Source organism: Aegilops tauschii, chromosome 3 (assembly GCF_002575655.3).
Source record: "Aegilops tauschii subsp. strangulata cultivar AL8/78 chromosome 3, Aet v6.0, whole genome shotgun sequence".
Taxonomy (NCBI): domain Eukaryota; kingdom Viridiplantae; phylum Streptophyta; class Magnoliopsida; order Poales; family Poaceae; genus Aegilops; species Aegilops tauschii.
Genome location: NC_053037.3, coordinates 131,634,808 through 131,658,974, shown reverse-complemented (window position 1 = coordinate 131,658,974; position 24,167 = coordinate 131,634,808). Strand labels below are relative to the sequence as shown.

The following is a 24,167-nucleotide window of genomic DNA, read 5'->3' as shown; positions in this document are numbered from 1 at the left end:
CGTCCTTTCGATTCGGAACCGTGCCGACTTGCGGCCACCCGTCGCGCTCCTGGTGGTGGGCGTCTCCCCTGCCGACGCGCGCCTACCACGCATTCCGTCGACGTGTCTGCCGCGTAAACCCAACCTCGTGCCCTTTATATTCCAGGGATCTCGACGGAGCAAACCCATCAAGCTAGCAGCACGGCATTAAACTAATTTGACAGCGATCCCGATCCGTCATCACATCTCACACGAGACAGTCGTTCGATCCGTCCGTGGAGCAGCCATGGCGCAGCTGATGGACAAGGCCAAGGGGTTCGTGGCCGAGAAGATATCGGGGGTGCAGAAGCCGGAGGCGGACCTGTCGGACATGTCGGTGCAGCACGTTGGCCGCGACGGCGCCACCCTGTCCGGCCGCCTCGACGTGCGCAACCCCTACTCGCACACCATCCCCATCTGCGAGATCAGCTACTCCCTCAAGAGCGCCGGCCGCGACGTGGCCTCCGGGACCATGCCGGACCCGGGGTCGCTGGTGGCCAGCGACACCACCAGCCTCGACATACCGGTGAAGGTGCCGTACGACTTCCTGATGAGCCTGGTGAAGGACGCCGGCAAGGACTGGGACCTCGACTACGAGATGCGCGTCGGCCTCACCGTCGACCTCCCCATCGTCGGCAACTTCACGCTGCCGCTCACCAAGGCCGGCGAGCTCAAGCTCCCCACGCTCTCCGACCTGTTCTAAACTTACCGCCGCACCCAGCTAAGTAGGTTCGACCGTGCCGTACTAGCTGCTGCGCTCTCCATCGCCTGTACGGGTGATGGGTAGTACTGGGCTGGGCGAGCGGGACGATCGATCGCTGCCTAGCTCTGTTTTTACTTCGGATCGCGGTGTGGGTGTGCACGACGTAATAATGATGTATTGCGTGTTGTATTTCTAGACTTTTATACGTGAATAAAATAAACAGACGGGTTTACTGTACTCCACAGGCTGTCTCCGTTCATTGTTGGCTAGATGCATGTGATCTTTTCACCGCACGTGCAGTCTGAGTCGGGCACTCTTTTTTTTAGGGCTTCTGAGTCGAGCACTCGAGCAACCAGTGTTCACTGCTCAGTACATTGAGTGGTGGAGGAGGAGCGCTGGACCTGGAGAGGCCAACTGAGTCGTAGTTCATGACCTGAGGGAGTACTGTGATCAATGATAGTACAACATGTTAAAACTTCAGGGGAAATTAGTGGTGGAGTTAAGTTTACGTTCAGGGGTATCCTCGTTGTGTGCTTTGGCACAGAACCATGTATCAGTTGTGTGTCCAAGGGTTGTGTGTGTTCTGGCATTGGGAATTGTTGGCCCTTGTGCTTTTCTGTATTATGTGTGGGCTACTGCTCCTCTATTAGCAAATGAGTTTGCTGCTGCTTGTTCAACCGCTGTCTGCGTTGGGGCGACTGATGTTCTTGCTCACAGTGGCCTTGCTTCAGGCGACAGCGACGCGATGGAGGTGGCGAGGATGGCGAGGCCGACGGCGAGGACACACCGCCCCTCGCGGCTACTCCGGGGGCGTGTCGATGTCGAGCCCCCGACCGCTACTGGAGAGACGGCGCGACGCCGCGACGGTGAAGACGAAATGGTCCCGCCCGGACTGCGAAACCAGCAGCAGCGTGGTAGCATAGATAGTACCGCCCCACGGTGGGCGCCAACTGTCGTGGTATTCTCAGGGGGGGGTGTGAGGCGACAGATACCACAAGGGCTTAGTGTGAGGGTAAGACTGCTGCTGATAGGCCCGGGAGCGGGTATGCGGGTAGCACGCGCTAGTTTACCCAGGTTCGGGGCTCTCCGGAGAGATAACACCCCTACTCCTGCATGTCTGAGTATCTGTAGTATATCTGGTACAGGATGCTCCTGAAGCTGTATCTGAGATCAGTGCCATAGGCATCTGGCATCTGGCCTCATATGTGCCTCGTATGTGGCAGGCTAGTGGCCGGCCAAGCTCATGGCCGTAGCATGTGGGTGCTCACGTGTGAGAGTGAGTGAGAGTGAGTCCCCCCTCTTTGATGGATGGATGGATGGCTATATATAGTGTGGAGCTAGCTTACTATCTAAGCTATGTGGTGGTATGGGAGCAAGGCATGGTGCATGTCATGCTTGTCCCCTGGGTCACTTCATAAATAGTGCCAGGGGACAAGTGACACTATACATGATGGCTGGGGTGACACGTGAATAGTGCTCGGGTACGACTGTCTCGTCGGTGTCTTGTCGATATCGGGTCGGGCTGCAGTCGGCAGCCGGCTAGTTGGTGCAGTCGGCAGCCGGCAGCCGGCCAGGCAGAGCAGTCGGACGGGGAGCCGGCAGGAGCAGCCGGGCAGTCGGACTGAGGGGCTTTGCTAGCCCCGATGTCTTGAAATATTGTCTTGCCGTCTTCGGGATACCCGTGGCCAATTATTCCGACAGTAGCCCCCAAGCCTCCGGGCAACATGGCAAAGTTGGGCGGAGGTTTTTTGGCGGGTGTTCATGGAAATGATCATGCAAAAGACAAAGTTAGTCCATGTAGATATATCAAATGATTGCTTTTAGCGTTGCAAGTTTTATGCAGAGGGTGCCGACTCGGTTTTGTCCGAGCCCCCTTCAATCTTTTTCATGTTCCCTCCACTCTTTGGTTTGCTCTCGCTTGCCGGACAGCCGCTCTGCGGTCTGTGGCTGAGAGTGGGCCGCGGAGTGGAGTGTACAATACTCAGATTCTCGGAGCGAATTTAACCGAGCAGATACTCATAAAGAAAACGGCCGGGTCGCCCGAACCGCTTTTCTTCCCGGACGTTTTTCGCGTGGGTGGCCTCCAGCGTTCACTCTTGCTAGCCGGACAGCCGCTCCGCGGTCTGTGACTAAGAGTTGGCCTTTGGTACCGCGCACGCTACTAAGCCGTCTGTGGGAACAAACGTCTCAGGCCAAGCGGCCAGCCCCCGGGCCAACTCTGGCTGGCGCCGGGGCGAACAGTGCTGCAACTGTAATAAAATGCGGAGATAGCCCCCGAGCATCGCTCGGGGTTATCTGTGCTCTCGCGGTGAAAAAATATGCGGGTGAGGAGCTCACATTGATTTTTGTGTAGCCGAGGCGGAGTTTGCCGAAGAGAGCCGGCGCACCCGCTGGGTGTAGCCTTCGAGCCCCCGGGCACTCGAAGGAGGGTCCCGGCCGGTCAGGCTCGACCGGCCAGGCGGCGAGGCGTCTTGCAGCGCCCCTTTTTTTTCTTCTGCCGGCTGCTGGCAGCCGGACAAAACTCTTCTCTTGTCTGCAATCTTCCGTGGGGGCGCGCCAGCGCACCCACTAGGTGTAGCCCCCGAGATTCGGGCCGACTGCTGAGCAGTCGGGCCGGATCTTTCGGCAGCTACTTTGTCTTCTTTCCTCGCGGGGGCGCGTCAGCGCACCCGCTGGGTGTATCCCCCGAGATTCGGGCCAACTGCTGAGCAGTCGGGCCGGATCTCCCGGCGACTACTTTGTCTTCTTCCTCGCGGGGGCGCGTCAGCGCACCCGCTGGGTGTAGCCCCCGAGATTCGGGCCGACTGCTGAGCAGTCGGGCCGGATCTCCCGGCGACTACTTTGTCTTCTTCCTCGCGGGGGCGCGTCAGCGCACCCGCTGGGTGTAGCCCCCGAGATTCGGGCCGACTGCTGAGCAGTCGGGCCGGATCTCCCGGCGACTACTTTGTCTTCTCTTTCTTCGCGGGGGCGCGTCAGCGCACCCGCTGGGTGTGCCGTCGGAGCAGGAGGCAGACCAGCCGGCTTGGCACTGCCGAAAGCGCGGATCACGAGTGACCGTCCGAGTGGCGAAGCAGGCGGACGAATCATCCGGACGGGTGTTTCTTTTCTTCTCTTTGTCCCAGCCGACTTCTTTCTCTTTTCTCTCTCTTTTTTTTGACACCCGGCTGTGTGCAGTCGGACATACTCCAGCCGACCTCTTCTTTTCTTCTCTCTATTCTTTTTATGCTCTGCCTGACGAGCTGGTAGGAGCGGGACGCGGCGGAAGCCAACGGCCGGGTCGCGCCAGAGGCCGGCGTCCGGGTTGCGGGGGGGGGGGGGGGTGGGTGGGGGCCGGCAGGCCGGGTCGCCGGTGAAGCTGGCGCGGGCGGAGCCGGCAAGCCGAGTCGCCGGCAAGCCGGGTCGCCCGGGAAGCTGGCAGGCCGGGTCACCGGGCGGAGCCGGCCAGCGCAGGAGGCCGAGATGCCGCAGCGGCCGGCGGCGGGGTCGCGGCAGCAGCCGGCGGCCGGGACGCGGCGCGGGAGTGGAGGCGGCGGGCCGGGTTGAAGACGAGGCCGGCGGGCGGGGCACCGAGCCGGAGGCGGCGAGGGGCGTGGCAGCCGAGGGGCGGCGCGGGAGTCGGACCTGGCGTGGGATGGCCGGGTCGACGCGGGGAGCCGGACCCGGCGTGGGGCGGCCGGGTCGACGTGGGGAGGCAAAGCCGCGGACGAAGGCGGAGCCGGCCCGGGCGAGACGGGCGGGCGCGGGGCGTCCAGCCGCAGGCAGAGGAGACGCGGGCGCGGCGGGAGCCAACGGCCGGGTCGCGCCAGAGGCCGGCGTCCGGGTTGCGGGGGAGCCGGCAGGCCGGGTTGAGGACTTGGCCGAGTCGCGACGATGAGGCGAGCGCGTGGGGGTGCCTCGGGCGGAGGCGGGGGTGCATGGAGGCGAGGCAGGCGCACCGACGCAGCGGCGAGGAGCGACGCGGAGGAGCGGGGGCACCCGTGCGTGACTGCGTGCAGTGGCTGGAGACGGCCGGGCGTGTCGGGCTCAGGCGCGTGGGACGGCGACGGGGAGTTGGCCGGGCAGCCACAGCCGGGTCCCCACTTCCGAAATGTCTCTCCTTTTATTTTGTATACTCTGCCTGAGCAGCCGGCAGTAGCGGTACGCGGCGGAAGCCCGTATCCGGATTGCGCCAGAGGCCAGCGTCCGGGTTGCGGGGAAGCCGGCGTAGGGGCGAAGCCGGCAGGCCTAGTCGCCAGGGAAGCCGGCGCGGGCAGAGCCGGCAGGCCGGGTCTCCGGGGAAGCCGGCCGGGCGGAGCCGGCCGGCAGCCGAGCCACCGGCGAGCGCGGACGGGGCACGGAGCGGAGCAGTGCGGGCGGAGGCAGAGAGCACGCGCGTGCGTAGCGGAGCGAGCGACGCAGCGGGGCGACGCGGCCGTGGGAACGCAGGGGAGCAGAGGAGCCGCGGGGGCGCGCAAAGGCGGCCGAGCGCGGCGACGGAGTAGCGACGGCAAGGGAGGCCGAGCTCGGCGCGGGTGAAGCCGCGTGGAGGCGAGCCGCGCGTGGGGACGAGGCCGACCGTGCGGTTTGTGGGGCGGGGCCCGGGGCGCCCACTTTGTGTGGACGGAGGCGGATAGGGTGAAGCAACGCACCGGAGGGGGAACGAGCCGCCACGGGCGGGCGGAGCAGCAGGCGGCCGGGCCGGCCGGTGGGCTACAGGGGCGCGGACGGCTGGTCGCGGACAGGCGCGGGACTGCGCGCGTGCGGGGCTGGAGACGACGAGGAGGTCGCCACGGCAGGGGCTCCTGCGTGCACGAACGCAAGGGAGTTACAGATGCGTGGACGCGTCCGTGCATTGGAGAAGCTGTTGGTCGAATGGATCGATGGATTGGATGGCTGAAGGAGTTCGGGCCGGAGCGAAGCCTGAGCAGCGCGTAGAGGTGGTGCAGCCGGCCGGAGCGAAGTGGTGCGGCGGAGCGGGTGCACTTCCGTGGACGGAGCAGGCGGAGTACGGGCAGAGAGCCATCGTCTGAGAATTGTAGGAGTGGTGTACAAGTACGACCATGGTCTGGGTAGTGCAGGACCACCATCCGTGGCATGTATGGCCATTATCTAGAGAGTGTATGGGAAGTGGATGACCAATGTATAGGTGGTGTTTTGACCATGGTTTGACTTGCATCTAGCTAGCTTGCATAGATGCAAGTGAGCGGGACGAGCGTGAGCAGGCTCAGCGGTGTCGAGGCCGACGACACGGTCCCGTGCGGCCGCCCCGGGGGCGTGTCGATGTCGAGCCCTCGAGCGCGGCTGGAGAGGCGACAGCGACGCGATGGAGGTGGCGAGGATGGCGAGGCCGACGGCGAGGACACACCGCCCCACGCGGCTACTCCGGGGGCGTGTCGATGTCGAGCCCCCGACCGCTACTGGAGAGACGGCGCGACGCCGCGACGGTGAAGACGAAATGGTCCCGCCCGGACTGCGAAACCAGCAGCAGCGTGGTAGCATAGATAGTACCACCCCACGGTGGGCGCCAACTGTCGTGGTATTCTCACGGGGGGGGGGGGGTGTGAGGCGACAGATGCCACAAGGGCTTAGTGTGAGGGTAAGACTGCTGCTGATAGGCCCGGGAGCGGGTATGCGTGTAGCACGCGCTAGTTTACCCAGGTTCGGGGCTCTCCGAAGAGATAACACCCCTACTCCTGCATGTCTGAGTATCTGTAGTATATCTGGTACAGGATGCTCCTGGAGCTGTATCTGAGGTCAGTGCCATAGGCATCTGGCCTCATATGTGCCTCGTATGTGGCAGGCTAGTGGCCGGCCAAGCTCATGGCCGTAGCATGTGGGTGCTCACATGTGAGAGTGAGTGAGAGTGAGTCCCCCCTCTTGGATGGATGGATGGATGGCTATATATAGTGTGGAGCTAGCTTACTATCTAAGCTATGTGGTGGTATGGGAGCAAGGCATGGTGCATGTCATGCTTGTCCCCTGGGTCACTTCATAAATAGTGCCAGGGGACAAGTGACACTATACATGATGGCTGGGGTGACACGTGAATAGTGCTCGGGTACGACTGTCTCGTCGGTGTCTTATCGATGTCGGGTCGGGCTGCAGTCAGCAGCCGGCTAGTTGGTGCAGTCGGCAGCCGGCAGCCGGCCAGGCAGAGCAGTCGGACGGGGAGCCGGCAGGAGCAGCCGGGCAGTCGGACTGAGGGGCTTTGCTAGCCCCGATGTCTTGAAATATTGTCTTGCCGTCTTCGGGATACCCGTGGCCTATTACTCCGACACACAGTCCATGTGTGACGCCCTCGATTCAATCGTACACTAATCATACACGCAAATGTGTACGATCAAGATCAAGGACTCACGGGAAGATATCACAACACAACTCTAGACACAAATTAAAATAATACAAGCTTTATATTACAAGCCAGGGGCCTCGAGGGCTCGAATACATGAGCTCGATTACACAAGAGTCAGCGGAAGCAACAATATCTGAGTACAGACATAAGTTGAACAGGGATGCCTTAAGAAGGCTAGCACAAAAAGCAACACGATCGAAGAGGCAAGGCCTCCTGCCTGGGAGCCTCCTAAGTACTCCTGGTCGTCAGCGGTCTCCACGTAGTAGCAGGCATCGACGGTGGCATCTGGCTCCTGGGCTCCGACATCTGATTGCATCAACCGGAAAGAAGAAGAAAGGGGCAAAGGGGGAGCAAAGCAACCGTGAGTACTCATCCAAAGTACTCGCAAGCAAGGATCTACACTACATATGCAACCTTATCAAAGGAAGGTTGTATATGTGGACTGGGCTGCAGCAATGCCAGAATAGAGAGAAGGCCTAGTCCTATCGAAGACTAGCATCTTCTGGAAACCACCATCTTGCAGCAACAGGAGGGAGTAGAGTAGCATAAAGTAAAGTAGTAGAAGTGTTATCAACCTCGGCCAGAGATCCTTTCTCGACTCCCTGCGAGAAAGCAATCCCAGAGCAATACTATCCAGTTCCAATTATAATCCAATTCTCATATCCAAGTCTCATCACAAGTATCCAGTTCCAGTTGTATCGATCGGGATACAACTCCAAGTGTCCGTTACCGTAGGACAGGCTATCGATATATGTTTTCTTCCCTGCAGGGGTGCACCAACTTACCCACCACGCTCGATTAACTCCGGCCGGACACACTTTCCTGGGTCATGCCCGGCCTCGGCCAAACAATACGCCGCAACCTGACCTAGGCTTAATAGAGAGGTCAAGCACGCCGGACTAAACCTATGCCCCCAGGGTTCATGGGCCATCGCCCCGGGAACTCCTGCACGTTGCGTGGGCGGCCGGTGAGCAGACCTAGCTACCTCCTTAAAAGGTAGGAGCTTACCAGTCCAACCCGGCGCGCGCCGCTCAGTCGCTTGACGTCTATTAAGCTTCGGCTGATGCATACGACGCAGAACGCCCATACTATGCCCACGTGATGGTTAGTGCTATCAGGCCAGAGGCCCCTTGGATCAAATATCCAAATCGTAGTGGATTAGGAACGCGCGGTAACAAGCAGAGACTCACGAAAGATGTGACCCCGTCGCCTCGTCTCGAGGAATTGCGGCAAGGGCTAGGAATGCCCGGCCACGCCTCGTAATTATCTCGCGGGCACCTTCCAGGTCAACCCGACTCCACATCACTCGCAATTAAGCTCGCGCGGGTACCCCTCAGGGTCGACCCGTCTTTAGTAACATGGTTCAGTGTGAAGTCATAGTAACCATAGTAACTGTGTGTCCAAACATTAAGGGGAAAACCCGAGGAATCACCCCCGGTGAATTCCACTTGATGTAATCATCAAGGTGAACGTAAGAGGAACCACCCCCAAGGTTCACACTTGAGGGGTTGCACGACAGAGTCGTATCGGAAGTGGTTAAGGCGGAATCACCCTCGATGACCACGACCGATTAGCTACACTACAGGGTTAACATCAGAAGTGTTGTAGAGGTCTCACCCTCGGCACTCGATAGTAACCCAATAGTGTCGAGCAACTAAGGGAAAAGTGATGAGCAGTGCCGGGGCATGGTCTTCGATCCCCTTGATCGGGTCTTCAATGATGAAGCAGGGGCAACAAGGACAAGGTGGGGGGTCACTGATGGATCACTAACCAACCTATACTAAGCAGTTTTAGGATAAGCAGGCAGGGTACAATGAGCAGGTTACAAAAGCAGGCTATGCATCAGAATAGGAGCAAACAATAACAGTAGCAAAATCTAATGCAAGCATGATAGAATGGAATGGGCGATATCGGGATGATCAAAGGGGGGGCTTGCCTGGTTGCTCTGGCAAGGAGGGGTCGTCGTCGACGTAGTCGATCACAGGGGCGGCATCAGTCTCGGGGTCTACCGGAGAGAAGAGGGGGAAGAAACAGTAAATATAAAGCAGACAAAGCATCACAAAGCATAACATGGCAATATGCGGTGCCGGGTGTGACCTAACGTAAGGCTACATGATATAGGTGAAGGGGGAATTCAACCGTGAATGTTTTCCCGGTTTCGGACCTGTGTCAGACAGATGATCGGAGGGGGAATGTTCCATGTTCAGATAGTTAGAGGCATCTGACTGATGAATGGACCGCGTATTCGGATTCATTGGATTTTTCTGAGCAACTTTCATATAGAAAACATTTTCATCCGAGTTACAGTTTATTTTCTATGAATTTTCAAAGATTAAACCATTTTCTGGATTTATTTAAATTAACAAAAAAAATGACGTCAGCATGACGTGCTGATGACGTCAGCAATCAACAGACTCGCTGACCAGGTCAAACTGACCAGTGGGTCCTACATGTCATAGACAGTGGACTAACATTGGGTTATTTTAATTAAACGTGGCTAATTAGCAGCTGGGCCCCACATGTCAGTGACTATTTAGTTTAACTATTGATTTTAATTAGAAAACGTTTTAGGTAAATTAATTATGTGTGGGGCCCGCACGTCAGTGCCACTGGGCTGCCCAGTCAGCACGTTGACTGGGTCAAACCCAGTCAACGGGGCCTGCGGGGCCCGCTGGGAGTGACCCAGGGGTGGCCCCAGGTGTGCCACGTCGGCGGTGGCCGGAGTCGCGACGCCGGCGACCAAAACAGCGGCGGGGCTCGCCGGACTTCGCCGGAAAGACGCCACAGAGGGCCGTTTCGAGCGCGGCTGGGCTCGTTCGGACACAGGAGGGGCGGCGCATCCAACTGCGACCTTAGCTCGGGCGGGGGCGGGCTGCAACGACGACGGCGTCGAGCGGGGCGGACGGCCGGAACGGGCGTTGGCGGGGATCGGGCTACGGGGCTCGGCGAGAGCAGCGGACGCACGCGTTGGGCCCCTGGGAACCCCAGGAGCACGATGCGGTGCTCGGCCGCATGTGACGGCGACCATGACCACGGCGCCGAGCTCGTCGGCGGCAACGTGCTCGGGCGACGGCGGGCGAGCTAGCTAGGAGGCACGCGAGAGCGAAAGGACAAGGGGAGGAGGGGGAGAAGCTCACGGCGAGGCTGTAGGGGGACGGCAGCGTGCTCGGGGAGGCTCGTCGGAGGCGTACGGCGACAGCGATCGGCGACGGCCGGGGTTGGCGAGGAGCTCGGTCCCGAGGTTGTGGTGGCATCGGGCTCGATCCCGAGGGCGGAGAGGAAGTAGATGAAGAAGGTGAAGCGGTCGGGCTTGTCGGAGAGGCACTCGGGGCTCGGTGGCCGCGCTAAGACACGGCCATGGTGGCGGCGACGACGGGTGCCCGTGGAGAAGGAAGAAAGCGGGCGAGGGAGAGGGGAAGAAGTGGATGAGGATGCCAGGGAGTGGGGGTGAGTGGAGGCGGGGAGGCGCGGAGCCTTATCCCCTCGCCCGGGCGTCGCCGGCGAGGTGGTTGGATGGCGACGGGCGCGCGCGCGCTGTCCCGCCCGGTCGGAGGAACAGGGAGGGGGCGCGGTGCTGGGAGCTGGGCCGGCTTGCTGTGGTGGGCCGAGGCCCATGGGAAGGCCAGGGGCTGAGGCCCTTCTTCCTTTTTTTCTTTCTTTTTAAACAGTTTTTTTAAAGCTTTTCTGTTTTAGCTATTTTAGGCCACTTAGACATTTAGGAAAAATGTTGGACCACCACCAATATTATCAGAAGAATATTGTCCACATGATGAACATTTTAGTTTTCATGTCTGAGCATTTTGAAATTCACTTAGAATTTGAATTTGAATTCAACTGGAATTTTAAAGGAGTGAGAACCAAGGATGAACAAACACATGTTTAGCAAAAATATTAGCTTAACGCCAAGGGTTACTGTAGCATCATTACACCGGGGTGTTACAACTCTCCTCCTGTAAAAGAAATTCTCGTCCCGAGAATTAAGAGGTAGAAGGGAACAGGTCGGGGTATTCAGCTCGGAGGTTATCTTCGCGTTCCCAAGTGGCTTCATCTTTAGTATGATTCGACCATTGCACCTTGAGGAACTTGGTAACCTTCTGGCGGGTTCGACGTTCAGCTTCTTCAAGAATGCAGATCGGATGCTCCTTGTATGTGAGATCATCTTGAACTTCAATCAATTCCGGATCCACTTCACGTTCCGGATCCTTGAAGCAACGACGAAGTTGTGACACATGGAAGACGTCATGGACGTGAGAGAACTGAGGTGGCAACTCAAGTTGATAAGCCACCAGCCCACGACGGGCCAGAATGCGGAAAGGACCAATGTAGCGCGGAGCTAGCTTGCCCTTGACTCCGAACCGATGAGTGCCTCTCAAAGGAGTGACATGCAAATAAGCTTGTTCACCAGGTTGATAAGTTGAACCCCAGTGTTTCCGGTCATAGTTGCTCTTCTGACGGGACTGGGCCGCCTTGAGATTATCCCGGACAATGCGAACCTGCTCTTCAGCTTGTTGAATAATGTCTGGACCAATGAGCGTCCGTTCCCCAGTTTCTGACCAATTCAGAGGGGTTCGGCACTTACGTCCATAGAGCACTTCAAAGGGTGCCATCTTCAAGCTGGCTTGATAACTGTTGTTATAAGAGAACTCCGCATAAGGGAGAGATTCTTCCCACTTCTTGCCGAAAGAAATAACACAAGCCCGAAGCATGTCTTCAAGAATTTGATTGACTCGCTCGACTTAGCCTTGGGATTGGGGATGATAAGCAGTGCTCCAGGTAATATGAGTTCCCATTGCCTCTTGGAAACTATCCCAGAACTTTGAAGTGAATATACTGCCGCGATCTGAACTGATCTCCTTCGGAATGCCGTGGAGTGACACAATTCTGGAGATATACAAGTTTGCTAATTGACTAGCAGTGATAGTCTCCTTGACTGGTAGAAAGTGAGCAACCTTCGAGAATTGGTCGATGACGACAAAGATAGCATCGTTACCTTTCTGAGACTTGGGAAGGCCAGTGACAAAGTCCATTTGGATCTTATCCCACTTCCATTCAGGAATCGGAAGTGGTTGTAGAAGTCCAGCCGGTTTCTGATGTTCTGCTTTGACGCGACGACAAACGTCACATTCTTCAATATATCGAGCAATGTCTTGCTTCATATTAGACCACCAGTACTTCTGACGGATGTCTAGATACATCTTGGTACTTCCCGGATGAATAGAGAGAGGGGTGTCATGCGCTTCTTTCATCACCTTCTCTGTCATAAGCTCGAACCGGGGTACTACAATGCGATCTCTGAAGTATAAGGTTCCATCTTCACCAAGTGAGAAATCTCTGGATTTCTCTAATGCAAGATCCTTTTTCATCAGATCAACATGTGCATCTTTGGCTTGAGCAGACTTGATTGCTTTCAGAAGAGTTGGTTCCAAGACAAGGTTATTCAGAGAACCCTGTGGAACTAGTTGAAGGTTCAGCTTGCATAGCTGTTCATAAAGGCGGGGTTGAGCTTTGAAGACCATGTGATTGTTGCAATAAGACTTACGACTCAGGGCATCGGCCATTACATTAGCCTTGCCAGGGGTATAGGATATACCGCAGTTGTAGTCAGCAATAGCTTCCATCCATCGCTGCTGACGGAGGTTCAGATCTGGCCGAGTAAACAGGTACTTCAGACTCTGATGATCGGTGAAAATCTCACAACGATTACCGAGAAGGTATTGTCGCCATAGCTTCAGTGCAAAGATAACCGCAGCAAGCTCGAGATCATGAACTGGGTAGTTCTCTTCATGAGGACGCACTTGACGGGAGGCATACGCAATTACTTTGCGCTCTTGCATTAGGACACAGCCTAATCCTTGACGTGAAGCGTCGCAATAGATGACGAAGTCCTTGCGAGAATCAGGGGGAGCAAGCACTGGGGCAGAAGTCAGCTTGTCCTTGAGTGACTGGAAACTTTCCTGACATTTGTCTGTCCAATCGAACTTAATGCCCTTGTGAAGCAGATTGGTCAGTGGCTTGGCAATCTTTGAGAAGCGGCGACAATAGCTGGCAAGTCCGAGAAAGCTTCTGACTTGCTTGACAGTCTTCGGAGGGGTCCAGTCAAGAATAGCCTGAACGCGCTCTGGGTTGACGGCAATACCATCCTTGGAGATGACATGACCAAGGTAGGTGACTTCGGGTAACTAGAATTCACACTTGGAATACTTGGCATAAAGTTGATGCTCTCGAAGCTTCTCTAGAACAAGTCAAAGATGTTCAGCATGTTCTTCTTTGTTCTTCGAATATACCAGGATATCATCCAGATAGACTACGACGAACTTGTCGAGGTAATCCATGAATATGTAGTTCATCAGACGGGAGAATGTAGCTGGAGCATTGGTCAAGCCAAAAGACATGACGGTGTACTCGTAAGAACCATAACGAGTGACGAATGCGGTCTTTGGAATATCCTCTTCACGAACACGGATCTGGTGGTAACCCAACCTCAAGTCGAGTTTAGAGAAAATCGATGAACCAGCCAGTTGATCATACAGATCATTAATCCGAGGAAGGGGATATTTGTTCTGAATTGTAGCTTGGTTGATAGGACGGTAGTCTTGGACCAAACGGTTCGTTCCGTCCTTCTTCTTGACGAAGAGAGAAGGTGCTCCCCAAGCAGAGGAACTTGAACGAATGAAACCCTTGCGAAGAGATTTGTCGATTTCCTCCTTAAGTTCAAGGAGTTCATGAGGTGGCATCTTATACGGTCGTTTGGCAATAGGAACGGTGCCTGGTTTCAAGTCGATGACGAACTCGACAGCCCGGGCAGGGGGTATTCCTGTAAGTTCTTCTGGAAATACGTCTTGGAAGTCACGAACGACTGGAATCTTTTCAATTCCCTCAAGAGGTGCTGCGTTCAACGCATTCAAAGCATAAAGTCGTGCTTCAGCGTTTTGAACAAGCTGAGCATGGTAGGTTACTATCTCATTGAAAGGATGTAGGAGGTGAACGACCTTGGTGGCGCAAACGATAGAGGCAGTATGCGCTTTCAACCATTCCATTCCCAGAATGAGGTCAATATTGGAAGACTCCAGGATAATGGGAGAAACAAGGAATTCCAACCATTCAATTTCAACGGGGACGTCACGACCAATCATGGTAGTTCGACACTGTCCCGCAGGGGTGCGTACCACTATCGGGGTGTTCATGGGCTCGCATCGAATGTCGTGTGCGTATGCAAAATTTTCTGACATGAATGAATGCGATGCTCCTGAATCGAATAAAACATAAGCCGGTACTGAATTAACGAGAAGAGTACCCATCACAGTGGCAGGCTGGTCTTGAGCTTCATTCAGATCAACATGATTAGCCTGACCACGACCATAAGGTCTGGCATTGTTGTTATGGGCTGATTGTTACGGCCAGTTGAAGGCAGAGCCAACTGGCTCTTTTTCTGATTGCATTCTTTAGCAAGGTGGCCTGGGCAGCCACATCTGAAGCACAGACCATCATTGGGATCGGGAGCAGGAGCTTGGGATGGTACATCTCGAAGAGGCTGCCTCTGCGGTGGAGGAGGCAGACGAGGTGCAGCATAGGACTGTCTTGGTGCGGGTGCAGTTGGACGATACATGCTGTGGGGGATCCATATCCGACGCTTCTGCGCGGACGGGCCCGAAGATGAGCCAGCGTCACGGCTGCGCCTGAGGGATCCCTGGTGTTCCTGAAGACCAGTCTCAACCTGAATAGCCTTGTTCACCAAGGTGGCGAAGTCGGCAAGGTCATGAACGAGCAGTGCTAGCTTGATATCAGGGTGAAGTCCATCACGAAACTTCTCTTGCTTACGAGCATCAGTTGCAATGTCTTCTTCAGCATAAGGTGACAAGTCTAGAAATTCCCGTTGATAAGCATCTACAGACTTGTTGCCTTGGGTGAGGTTACGGAAGTCTCGCTTCTTCCCGTCTATGATTCCCTGAGGAATGAAGCGGGCACGGAAGGCAGCTTGGAAATCCGGCGAAGTGATGACCGTTCCAGCAGGTAGGGTACGCCTGTGGCTGTCCCACCATTGAGCAGCGGGACCCTTCAGAAAGAAAGATGCAAAGGTGACATAGCTAGCAGGGGCAACACTAGCAGACTCCATTTCATACGTGATTTCCTGGAGCCAGTCATCAGCATCAAGGGGTTGAGTTGAGCTGTGGAAGATAGTTGGGTTGAGGCGCATGAAGTCCTGCAGAGTTACTGGGGTTGGTTGTTGATTCATGTTCGGACGAGGAAACTGAGCCATCATTCCTTCCATGAACTGGCGGTTCAGCTCAAATTGTTGCATCATTCCAGCAAAGAATTCGGGCGGTGGTGGATCGTTGGCACCACGGCCACGACCAGCGGGTCTAACCATCCTGCTAACATGTAACAGGGGGGTAGTTCAGCATTGAGAATTTGCAAAGACAAGGACCATTCATGATGAAACATGCATAATGAAAGAGGTACGATGGATACCACTTCGTAGTCAACACGACAGTGTGTGTACTATTCAGAATACTATTCTAAGGAACAACTATGGCTTATCCAACTTTGGGGTGAATGTGGTCACGGGATCCTAATGTTAGAGTTAGTAAATTCGTTTAACCCGAATGGAAGAGAGATCAGAGTCCCAGAGTATAGATGAGGAGTAAAAGATCCTAATACCACCCAATGGCGACATGGGCCCGTAAGCCACACAACCAATGTTAGTAAAAGTTTTTCAATGACTAGACTCAACTTCGGCCAAGGAGTTGGAAAGGGGGCTACCTACAGGCAGTCGGCTCTGATACCAACTTGTGACGCCCTCGATTCAATCGTACACTAATCATACACGCAAATGTGTACGATCAAGATCAAGGACTCACGGGAAGATATCACAACACAACTCTAGACACAAATTAAAATAATACAAGCTTTATATTACAAGCTAGGGGCCTCGAGGGCTCAAATACATGAGCTCGATTACACAAGAGTCAGCGGAAGCAACAATATCTGAGTACAGACATAAGTTGAACAGGGATGCCTTAAGAAGGCTAGCACAAAAAGCAACACGATCGAAGAGGCAAGGCCTCCTGCCTGGGAGCCTCCTAACTACTCCTGGTCGTCAGCGGTCTCCACGTAGTAGCAGGCATCGGCGGTGGCATCTGGCTCCTGGGCTCCGACATCTGATTGCATCAACCGGAAAGAAGAAGAAGGGGGCAAAGGGGGAGCAAAGCAACCGTGAGTACTCATCCAAAGTACTCGCAAGCAAGGATCTACACTACATATGCAACATTATCAAAGGAAGGTTGTATATGTGGACTGGGCTGCAGCAATGCCAGAATAGAGAGAAGGCCTAGTCCTATCGAAGACTAGCATCTTCTGGAAACCACCATCTTGCAGCAACAGGAGGGAGTAGAGTAGCATAAAGTAAAGTAGTAGAAGTGTTATCAACCTCGGCCAGAGATCCTTTCTCGACTCCCTGCGAGAAAGCAATCCCAGAGCAATACTATCCAGTTCCAATTATAATCCAATTCTCATATCCAAGTCTCATCACAAGTATCCAGTTCTAGTTGTATCGATCAGGATACAACTCCAAGTGTCCGTTACCGTAGGACAGGCTATCGATAGATGTTTTCTTCCCTGCAGGGGTGCACCAACTTACCCACCACGCTCGATTAACTCCGGCCGGACACACTTTCCTGGGTCATGCCCGGCCTCGTCCAAACAATACGCCGCAACCCGACCTAGGCTTAATAGAGAGGTCAAGCACGCTGGACTAAACCTATGCCCCCAGGGTTCATGGGCCATCGCCCCGGGAACTCCTGCACGTTGCGTGGGCGGCCGGTGAGCAGACCTAGCTACCTCCTTAAAAAGGTAGGAGCTTACCAGTCCAACCCGGCACGCGCCGCTCAGTCGCTTGACGTCTATTAAGCTTCGGCTGATGCATACGACGCAGAACGCCCATACTATGCCCACGTGATGGTTAGTGCTATCAGGCCAGAGGCCCCTTGGATCAAATATCCAAATCGTAGTGGATTAGGAACGCACGGTAACAAGCAGAGACTCACGAAAGATGTGACCCCGTCGCCCCGTCACGAGGAATTGCGGCAAGGGCTAGGAATGCCCGGCCACGCCTCGTAATTATCTCGCGGGCACCTTCCAGGTCAACCCGACTCCACATCACTCGCAATTAAGCTCGCGCGGGTACCCCTCAGGGTCGACCCGTCTTTAGTAACATGGTTCAGTGTGAAGTCATAGTAACCATAGTAACTGTGTGTCCAAACATTAAGGGGAAAACACGAGGAATCACCCCCGGTGAATTCCACTCGATGTAATCATCAAGGTGAACGTAAGAGGAACCACCCCCAAGGTTCACACTTGAGGGGTTGCACGACAGAGTCGTATCGGAAGTGGTTAAGGCGGAATCACCCTCGATGACCACGACCGATTAGCTACACTACAGGGTTAACATCAGAAGTGTTGTAGAGGTCTCACCCTCGGCACTCGATAGTAACCCAATAGTGTCGGGCAACTAAGGGAAAAGTGATGTGCCGTGCCGGGGCATGGTCTTCGATCCCGTTGATCGGGTCTTTATTGATGAAGCAGGGGCAACAAGGACAAGGTGGGGGGTCACTGATGGATCACTAACCAACCTATACTAAGCAGTTTTAGGATAAGCAGGCAGGGTACAATGAGCAGGTTACAAAAGCAGGCTATGCATCAGAATAGGAGCAAACAATAACAGTAGCAAAATCTAATGCAAGCATGATAGAATGGAATGGGCGATATCGGGATGATCAAAGGGGGGCTTGCCTGGTTGCTCTGGCAAGGAGGGGTCGTCGTCGACGTAGTCGATCACAGGGGCGGCATCAGTCTCGGGGTCTACCGGAGAGAAGAGGGGGAAGAAACAGTAAATATAAAGCAGACAAAGCATCACAAAGCATAACATGGCAATATGCGGTGCCGGGTGTGACCTAACGTAAGGCTACATGATATAGGTGAAGGGGGAATTCAACCGTGAATGTTTTCCCGGTTCCGGACCTGTGTCAGACAGATGATCGGAGGGGGAATGTTCCATGTTCAGATAGTTAGAGGCATCTGACTGATGAATGGACCGCGTATTCGGATTCATTGGATTTTTCTGAGCAACTTTCATATAGAAAACATTTTCATCCGAGTTACGGTTTATTTTCTATGAATTTTCAAAGATTAAACCATTTTTTGGATTTATTTAAATTAACAAAAAAATGACGTCAGCAGTCAACAGACTCGCTGACCAGGTCAAACTGACCAGTGGGTCCTACATGTCATAGACAGTGGACTAACATTGGGTTATTTTAATTAAACGTGGCTAATTAGCAGCTGGGCCCCACATGTCAGTGACTATTTAGTTTAACTATTGATTTTAATTAGAAAACGTTTTAGGTAAATTAATTATGTGTGGGGCCCGCACGTCAGTGCCACTGGGCTGCCCAGTCAGCACGTTGACTGGGTCAAACCCAGTCAACGGGGCCTGCGGGGCCCGCTGGCAGTGACCCAGGGGTGGCCCCAGGTGTGCCACGTCGGCGGTGGCCGGAGTCGCGACGCCGGCGACCAAAACAGCGGCGGGGCTCGCCGGACTTCGCCGGAAAGATGCCACAGAGGGCCGTTTCGAGCGCGGCTGGGCTCGTTCGGACACAGGAGGGGCGGCGCATCCAACTGCGACCTTAGCTCGGGCGGGGGCGGGCTGCAACGACGACGGCGTCGAGCGGGGCGGACGGCCGGAACGGGCGTTGGCGGGGATCGGGCTACGGTGCTCGGCGAGAGCAGCGGACGCGCGCGTTGGGCCCTTGGGAACCCCAGGAGCACGATGCGGTGCTCGGCCACATGTGACGGCGACCATGACCACGGCGCCGAGCTCGTCGGCGGCAACGCGCTCGGGCGACGGCGGGCGAGCTAGCTAGGAGGCGCGCGAGAGCGAAAGGACAGGGGGAGGAGGGGGAGAAGCTCACGGCAAGGCTGTAGGGGGACGGCAGCGTGCTCGGGGAGGCTCGTCGGTGGCGTACGGCGACGGCGATCGGCGACGGCCGGGGTTGGCGAGGAGCTCGATCCCGAGGCTGTGGTGGCATCGGGCTCGATCCCGAGGGCGGAGAGGAAGTAGATGAAGAAGGTGAAGCGGTCGGGCTTGTCGGAGAGGCACTCGGGGCTCGGTGGCCGCGCTAAGACACGGCCATGGTGGCGGCGACGACGGGTGCCCGTGGAGAAGGAAGAAAGCGGGCGAGGGAGAGGGGAAGAAGTGGATGAGGACGCCAGGGAGTGGGGGTGAGTGGAGGCGGGGAGGCGCGGAGCCTTATCCCCTCGCCCGGGCGTCGCCGGCGAGGTGGTTGGATGGCGACGGGCGCGCGCGCGCTGTCCCGCCCGGTCGGAGGAACAGGGAGGGGGCGCGGTGCTGGGAGCTGGGCCGGCTTGCTGTGGTGGGCCGAGGCCCATGGGAAGGCCAGGGGCTGAGGCCTGTCTTCCTTTCTTTCTTTCTTTTTAAACAGTTTTTTTAAAGCTTTTCTGTTTTAGCTATTTTAGGCCACTTAGACATTTAGGAAGAATGTTGGACCACCACCAATATTATCAAAAGAATATTGTCCAGATGATGAACATTTTAGTTTTCATGTCTGAGCATTTTGAAATTCACTTAGAATTTGAATTTGAATTCAACTGGAATTTTAAAGGAGTGAGAACCAAGGATGAACAAACACATGTTTAGCAAAAATATTAGCTTAACCCCAAGGGTTACTGTAGCATCATTACACCGGGGTGTTACACCGTGCCACCATCGCCTCCTCCTCTTGCCATGTGGTCTGCCTCCAAGAAACGAAACTCGACAATATCAACCAATTCACGGCCGCTTTCTTAGGGGGTCATCGGTTGCGTAGCTTTGCGCAACGACCGGCGAATGGTACCAGAGGGGGGATCCTGCTGCTCTGGGATGATCTCCTAGTTGAGATATTCAACATAACTACCACAACTTTCTGCCTCTCCGCCATGGTCCGTGTTCGCGAATCAGGGGCAATATTTAAAGTAACATCCGTTATGGTCCTACTGACCCTGCCCTCGAAGACGCTTTCTTTGCCGAGCTCCTTGGACAGAAACCGCCGGTGGGGGTGTCTTGGCTAGCATGTGGGGACTTCAACCAAATTTATCGGGCGAGGGATAAAAACAAGAGGAATGTGAACCGCAGTAGGATCAACCGTTTCCGGGCAGCGCTCGATAGCTGCGAGCTCAAAGAGATCCATCTTCAGAACAGGAGGTTCACCCGGAGCAACGAGAGGCAAAACCCAACGCTGAGCAAGCTTGACTCCTTCTTTTGCAATGCCGAGTGGGACACAACCTTCAACACGCATGTGTTCCACGCCCTCTCCTCGTCCCTCTCCAATCACTGCCCGCTTTTGCTCGCCGATGATAAGGGGCCTAGGCGGCCTAAGACTTTCAAGTTCGAAAACTTATGGGTCTCCATACCCAGTTTCAGTGAGGTAGTCCAAAAGGCATGGGATGAGCATGTTGATCACACTGAGCCCTACATCATCCTCTTCCACAAGCTCAAGAAAACGACTCTCCGTCTGTCGCAATGGAGCAGAGGTCTCTTCTCTCGAGCCAAAGTCCATCTCCAGGCTGCCCTCCTGGTGATTCTTCGCCTTGACATTGCACAAGAAGGCAGGCAATTAAACACCGAGGAGCTTGACCTTCGGGCTAGGCTTAAGCGGAGGGCAATAAGCTTGGCTGTGCTTGAGAAGGCACACAAGAAGCAATGTGCTCGAATCTCAAAAATCAAAGAGGGTGATGCTAACACGATATTCTTTCATAGACGGGTCAATGCGCGAAGGAGGAAAAATCACATCCACAGAATCATGAATGATCAGGGATGGGTGATCGAGCACGAAGCAAAGGAGAAGATAATCCAGGAGCACTTCGCGCATGCAATGAGAAGAGGGGATAGGAGTACCAAGGACTTCAATTGGGAGGAGCTTAACTTGGAGAAGCATGAGTTACAAGGGCTTGACTCCCCCTTTACCGAGAAGGAGGTAATTGAGGCAATCAACGACATGCCTAGTGACAAGGCTCCCGGGCTGGATGGTTTCACGGGTGCTTTCTTCAAGAAGTGTTGGGACACCATGAGGCATGATCTCATGAGGGCGATCGACCGTTTTGACTCCCTCCACTCAACAAATCTGCATTGGATCAATTCTGCAAACATTGTGCTCCTACCGAAGAAGGAAGGGGCAGAGAGGGTCGCCGACTATAGACCCATTAGCCTCATCCATGCTATTGCCAGGATAATTGCGAAAATGCTCTCCATCAGGCTTGGCCCGCACATGTCCACTCTCATCTCCAACGCCCAGAGTGCTTTCATCAAAACACGGAGTATCCATGATAACTTCATGTATGTCCGTAACCTTGCTCGACGTCTCCATAAGTGCAAGACTCCTTCCCTTTTGTTCAAGCTTGATATCCGCAAGGCTTTCGACTTGGTCAGATGGGAGTATTTGCTTGATCTCCTTGAGAGGAGGGGGTTCCCAAGTAAATTTAGAGATTGGATTGCGGCTTTGTGGTGTTCCTCCTCCTCGAGGGTTCTGCTGAATGGGGTGGCCGGCACCCCCATGAAGCACGGCAGTGGGCTACGCCAAGGGGACCCCATTTCCCCTCTCCTCTTTGTCATCGCTATTGACCCTCTGCAACGAATCCTTAATGTGGCCACTAGGAAGGGGATGCTACATAAGATCAGAGGGAGGGGTGCTATGGTACAAACATCTCTCTACGCAGACGACGCGGCGTTGTTCATGGCCCCGATCAAACGGGATATTGACAACCTCGCAGCTATCCTGAGAGGCTTTGGGGAGGTCACGGGCCTTTCCACCAACTTCTGTAAGAGTTCAGTGGTTCCCATTCGGTGCAATCACATTGACCTAGAGCACATAACACAAGGGTTGCCGGTTGTGAGGGCGTCTTTCCCTCTGCGATACTTGGGGCTCCCTCTCTTTGTCTGGAAGCTGAAGTTGGTTGACCTACAATTCTTGGTGGATAAAGTGGCAAACAAGATGACAACATACGAGGGCTAGAACATCACCACCATTGGGCGTGCGGCTCTTGTCAAGTCGGTTCTCGCGTCACAAGTGGTCTACTTCATTACACCTCTTGTCATTCCGCCAAGCATTCTACGCACCATCGACAAGCTAGAGAGGGCGTTCCTTTGGGCCGGCTCAGACAGGACGACCGGGGCCAAGTGCAAGGTGAATTGGGAAATGGTGACTCGGCCACATGATTAAGGTGGGCTTGGGATGCTCAACACGAAGAAGTTCGCGCGTGCCTTGCGTTTGCGTTGGCCATGGTTTGAATGGAAGGAGCCTTGTAAGCTCTGGGTGGGGCACGGGAACCCATGCGACGCTGAAGACCTCGACTTCTTCTATGCTTCTACCACCATCACTGTGGGTAACGGTGCGCGAACGCCATTCTGGGATTCTCCCTGGCTTCTTGGCCGCAAGCCCAAGGACATTGCTCCGCTCATCTTCGAGGCCTCGTCACGAAAGAATTGGAAGGTGCGGGAGGCCCTCAGGAACAACGCTTGGATCCTTAGGATCAAACCTCCATCCGCAGTTGTGTCCGCTGAGCATATTAGACAGTTGTTCTCCCTCTGGATGCTCCTGGACGAGGTCCTGCTTGATGAGCTTACTGATGATGACATCTCGTGGAAGCACATGGCCTCTGGCCAGTACACATCGGCCTCTGCTTACAAGGCACAATTTTTGGGCGTGGTTCTTTCCCCCATGGACCAAATGGTTTGGAAGGCCTGGGCGCCACTGAAAGTGAAGTTTTTTGCTTGGCTTGCGCTCCAGGACAGAATTTGGACTGCCGACCGGTTGGCCAAGCGAGGGTGGCCAAATTGCGGTCCTTGTCCATTGTGCAAGGGCGTGCAAGAATGTGGGCCACATATCCTCTTCAAGTGCCGCTATTCTTTGAGGCTCTGGAGGTTGGTCATTCAGAGATTCGGCATTGACGACATGGACACGACCTCATGGCACTTGATGGACTCAGTTGAGAGCTGGTGGGTGAGTACATGCGACGTCGGCACTACGGACAGGAAGGCCAAGGCGTCGATTACCATACTCGTGTCATGGGTAATCTGGAACGAGAGAAACGCAAGAGTATTTCGGCACAAGAGCGCTCCTCCGCCAATTCTGCTCAACTCCATTGTGGACGAGGCAAGCCTTTGAGTCACCGCCGGGGCAAAGAAGTTAGGGTCTTTTATTTTGCGAGAGTAATTGCCATGTCGCGTAAAGGGTGTGTGTTGTAAAAAAACTCTATTCTCACTTTAATTAATACATGAGGCAAAGCTTTTGCCTCCATTTCAAAAAAAAGAAAAGAATTATTAGTCAGTTTTTACAAACTTGTTCATACACATTAAAAAAATGTTCACCATATTATAACATGTTCTTCTCAAGAACTTTTCAAGTACATGCCAATGTAGTTATGCTCTTGTCTAATCTAGTTAGGGCTTCCAATTTTTGATGAGCAGGAGCATATGCTTCCACGAGCCGAATTGAATTTCTGGTATTTCCTAGTACCTTGCTACATCCAAAACGCCACAGGAGAAAAAAGAAGTGTGATGCTTAGACACCGGACATGAGCTAGTGTTCCGGTCGATGATCCGCAGCTTCCCCTTACGATCGTACCAGAGGCGGAAGGTGGTGATGTGGAGGACGCAGCCACCGGCGACACCAAATGCATCCTGAAACTCGATTCCATCGCCAGCCACGCAATCGACCAGGCAAAACGTGGCATTTCCCATGTACTCCCTCCGTTCCCAAATATAAGTCTTTCTAGAGATTCCAACAAATGATTACATACGGAGCAAAATGAGTGAATCTACACTCTCAAATATGTATATGTACATCCGTATATTGTAGTCCATTTGAAATGTCTAAAAAGACTTATAATAGGGACGGAGGGAGTACATGAGAGTAGCTCCCTCCCCTTTCGCCAATTGATGCCACGGGATCCATATCCTCTGCTCGTCGGCCATCTTCCACTCTGGCTGCTGCGCGGTGGCGCCGTCGCTGCGGGAGGCGACCAGGCAGGAGCAGATGTAGCCGTCCTCGTGCAGCCCGACCCACG

The 24,167-nt window shown here is 54.7% G+C and overlaps 2 protein-coding genes across 2 annotated transcripts; both read left to right on the top strand.

Annotated features, from left to right (window-relative positions):
- The first annotated feature begins 153 nt into the window (after window positions 1-153).
- Window positions 154-958, top strand: LOC109782485 (late embryogenesis abundant protein Lea14-A). Its single transcript, XM_020341108.3, has one exon. It carries the CDS (start codon window positions 266-268, stop codon window positions 719-721), a length of 456 nt encoding a protein of 151 aa, XP_020196697.1. The 5' UTR covers window positions 154-265; the 3' UTR covers window positions 722-958.
- Window positions 959-20,905: 19,947 nt separating this feature from the next.
- Window positions 20,906-23,266, top strand: LOC141042772 (uncharacterized). The gene is made up of 2 exons (XM_073511661.1): window positions 20,906-21,920; window positions 22,323-23,266. Exons 1-2 carry the CDS (start codon window positions 20,906-20,908, stop codon window positions 23,264-23,266), a joined length of 1,959 nt encoding a protein of 652 aa, XP_073367762.1.
- Window positions 23,267-24,167: the final 901 nt, after the last annotated feature.

Bases quoted from the DNA above. Each gene is read 5' to 3' on its own strand.
- LOC109782485 (XM_020341108.3), top strand. From the start codon at position 266: ATGGCGCAGCTGATGGACAAGGCCAAGGGGTTCGTGGCCGAGAAGATA.
- LOC141042772 (XM_073511661.1), top strand. From the start codon at position 20,906: ATGAATGATCAGGGATGGGTGATCGAGCACGAAGCAAAGGAGAAGATA. The intron at 21,921-22,322 runs GTAAGAGTTCAG...CACATGATTAAG, and splicing joins GGGCCTTTCCACCAACTTCT to GTGGGCTTGGGATGCTCAAC.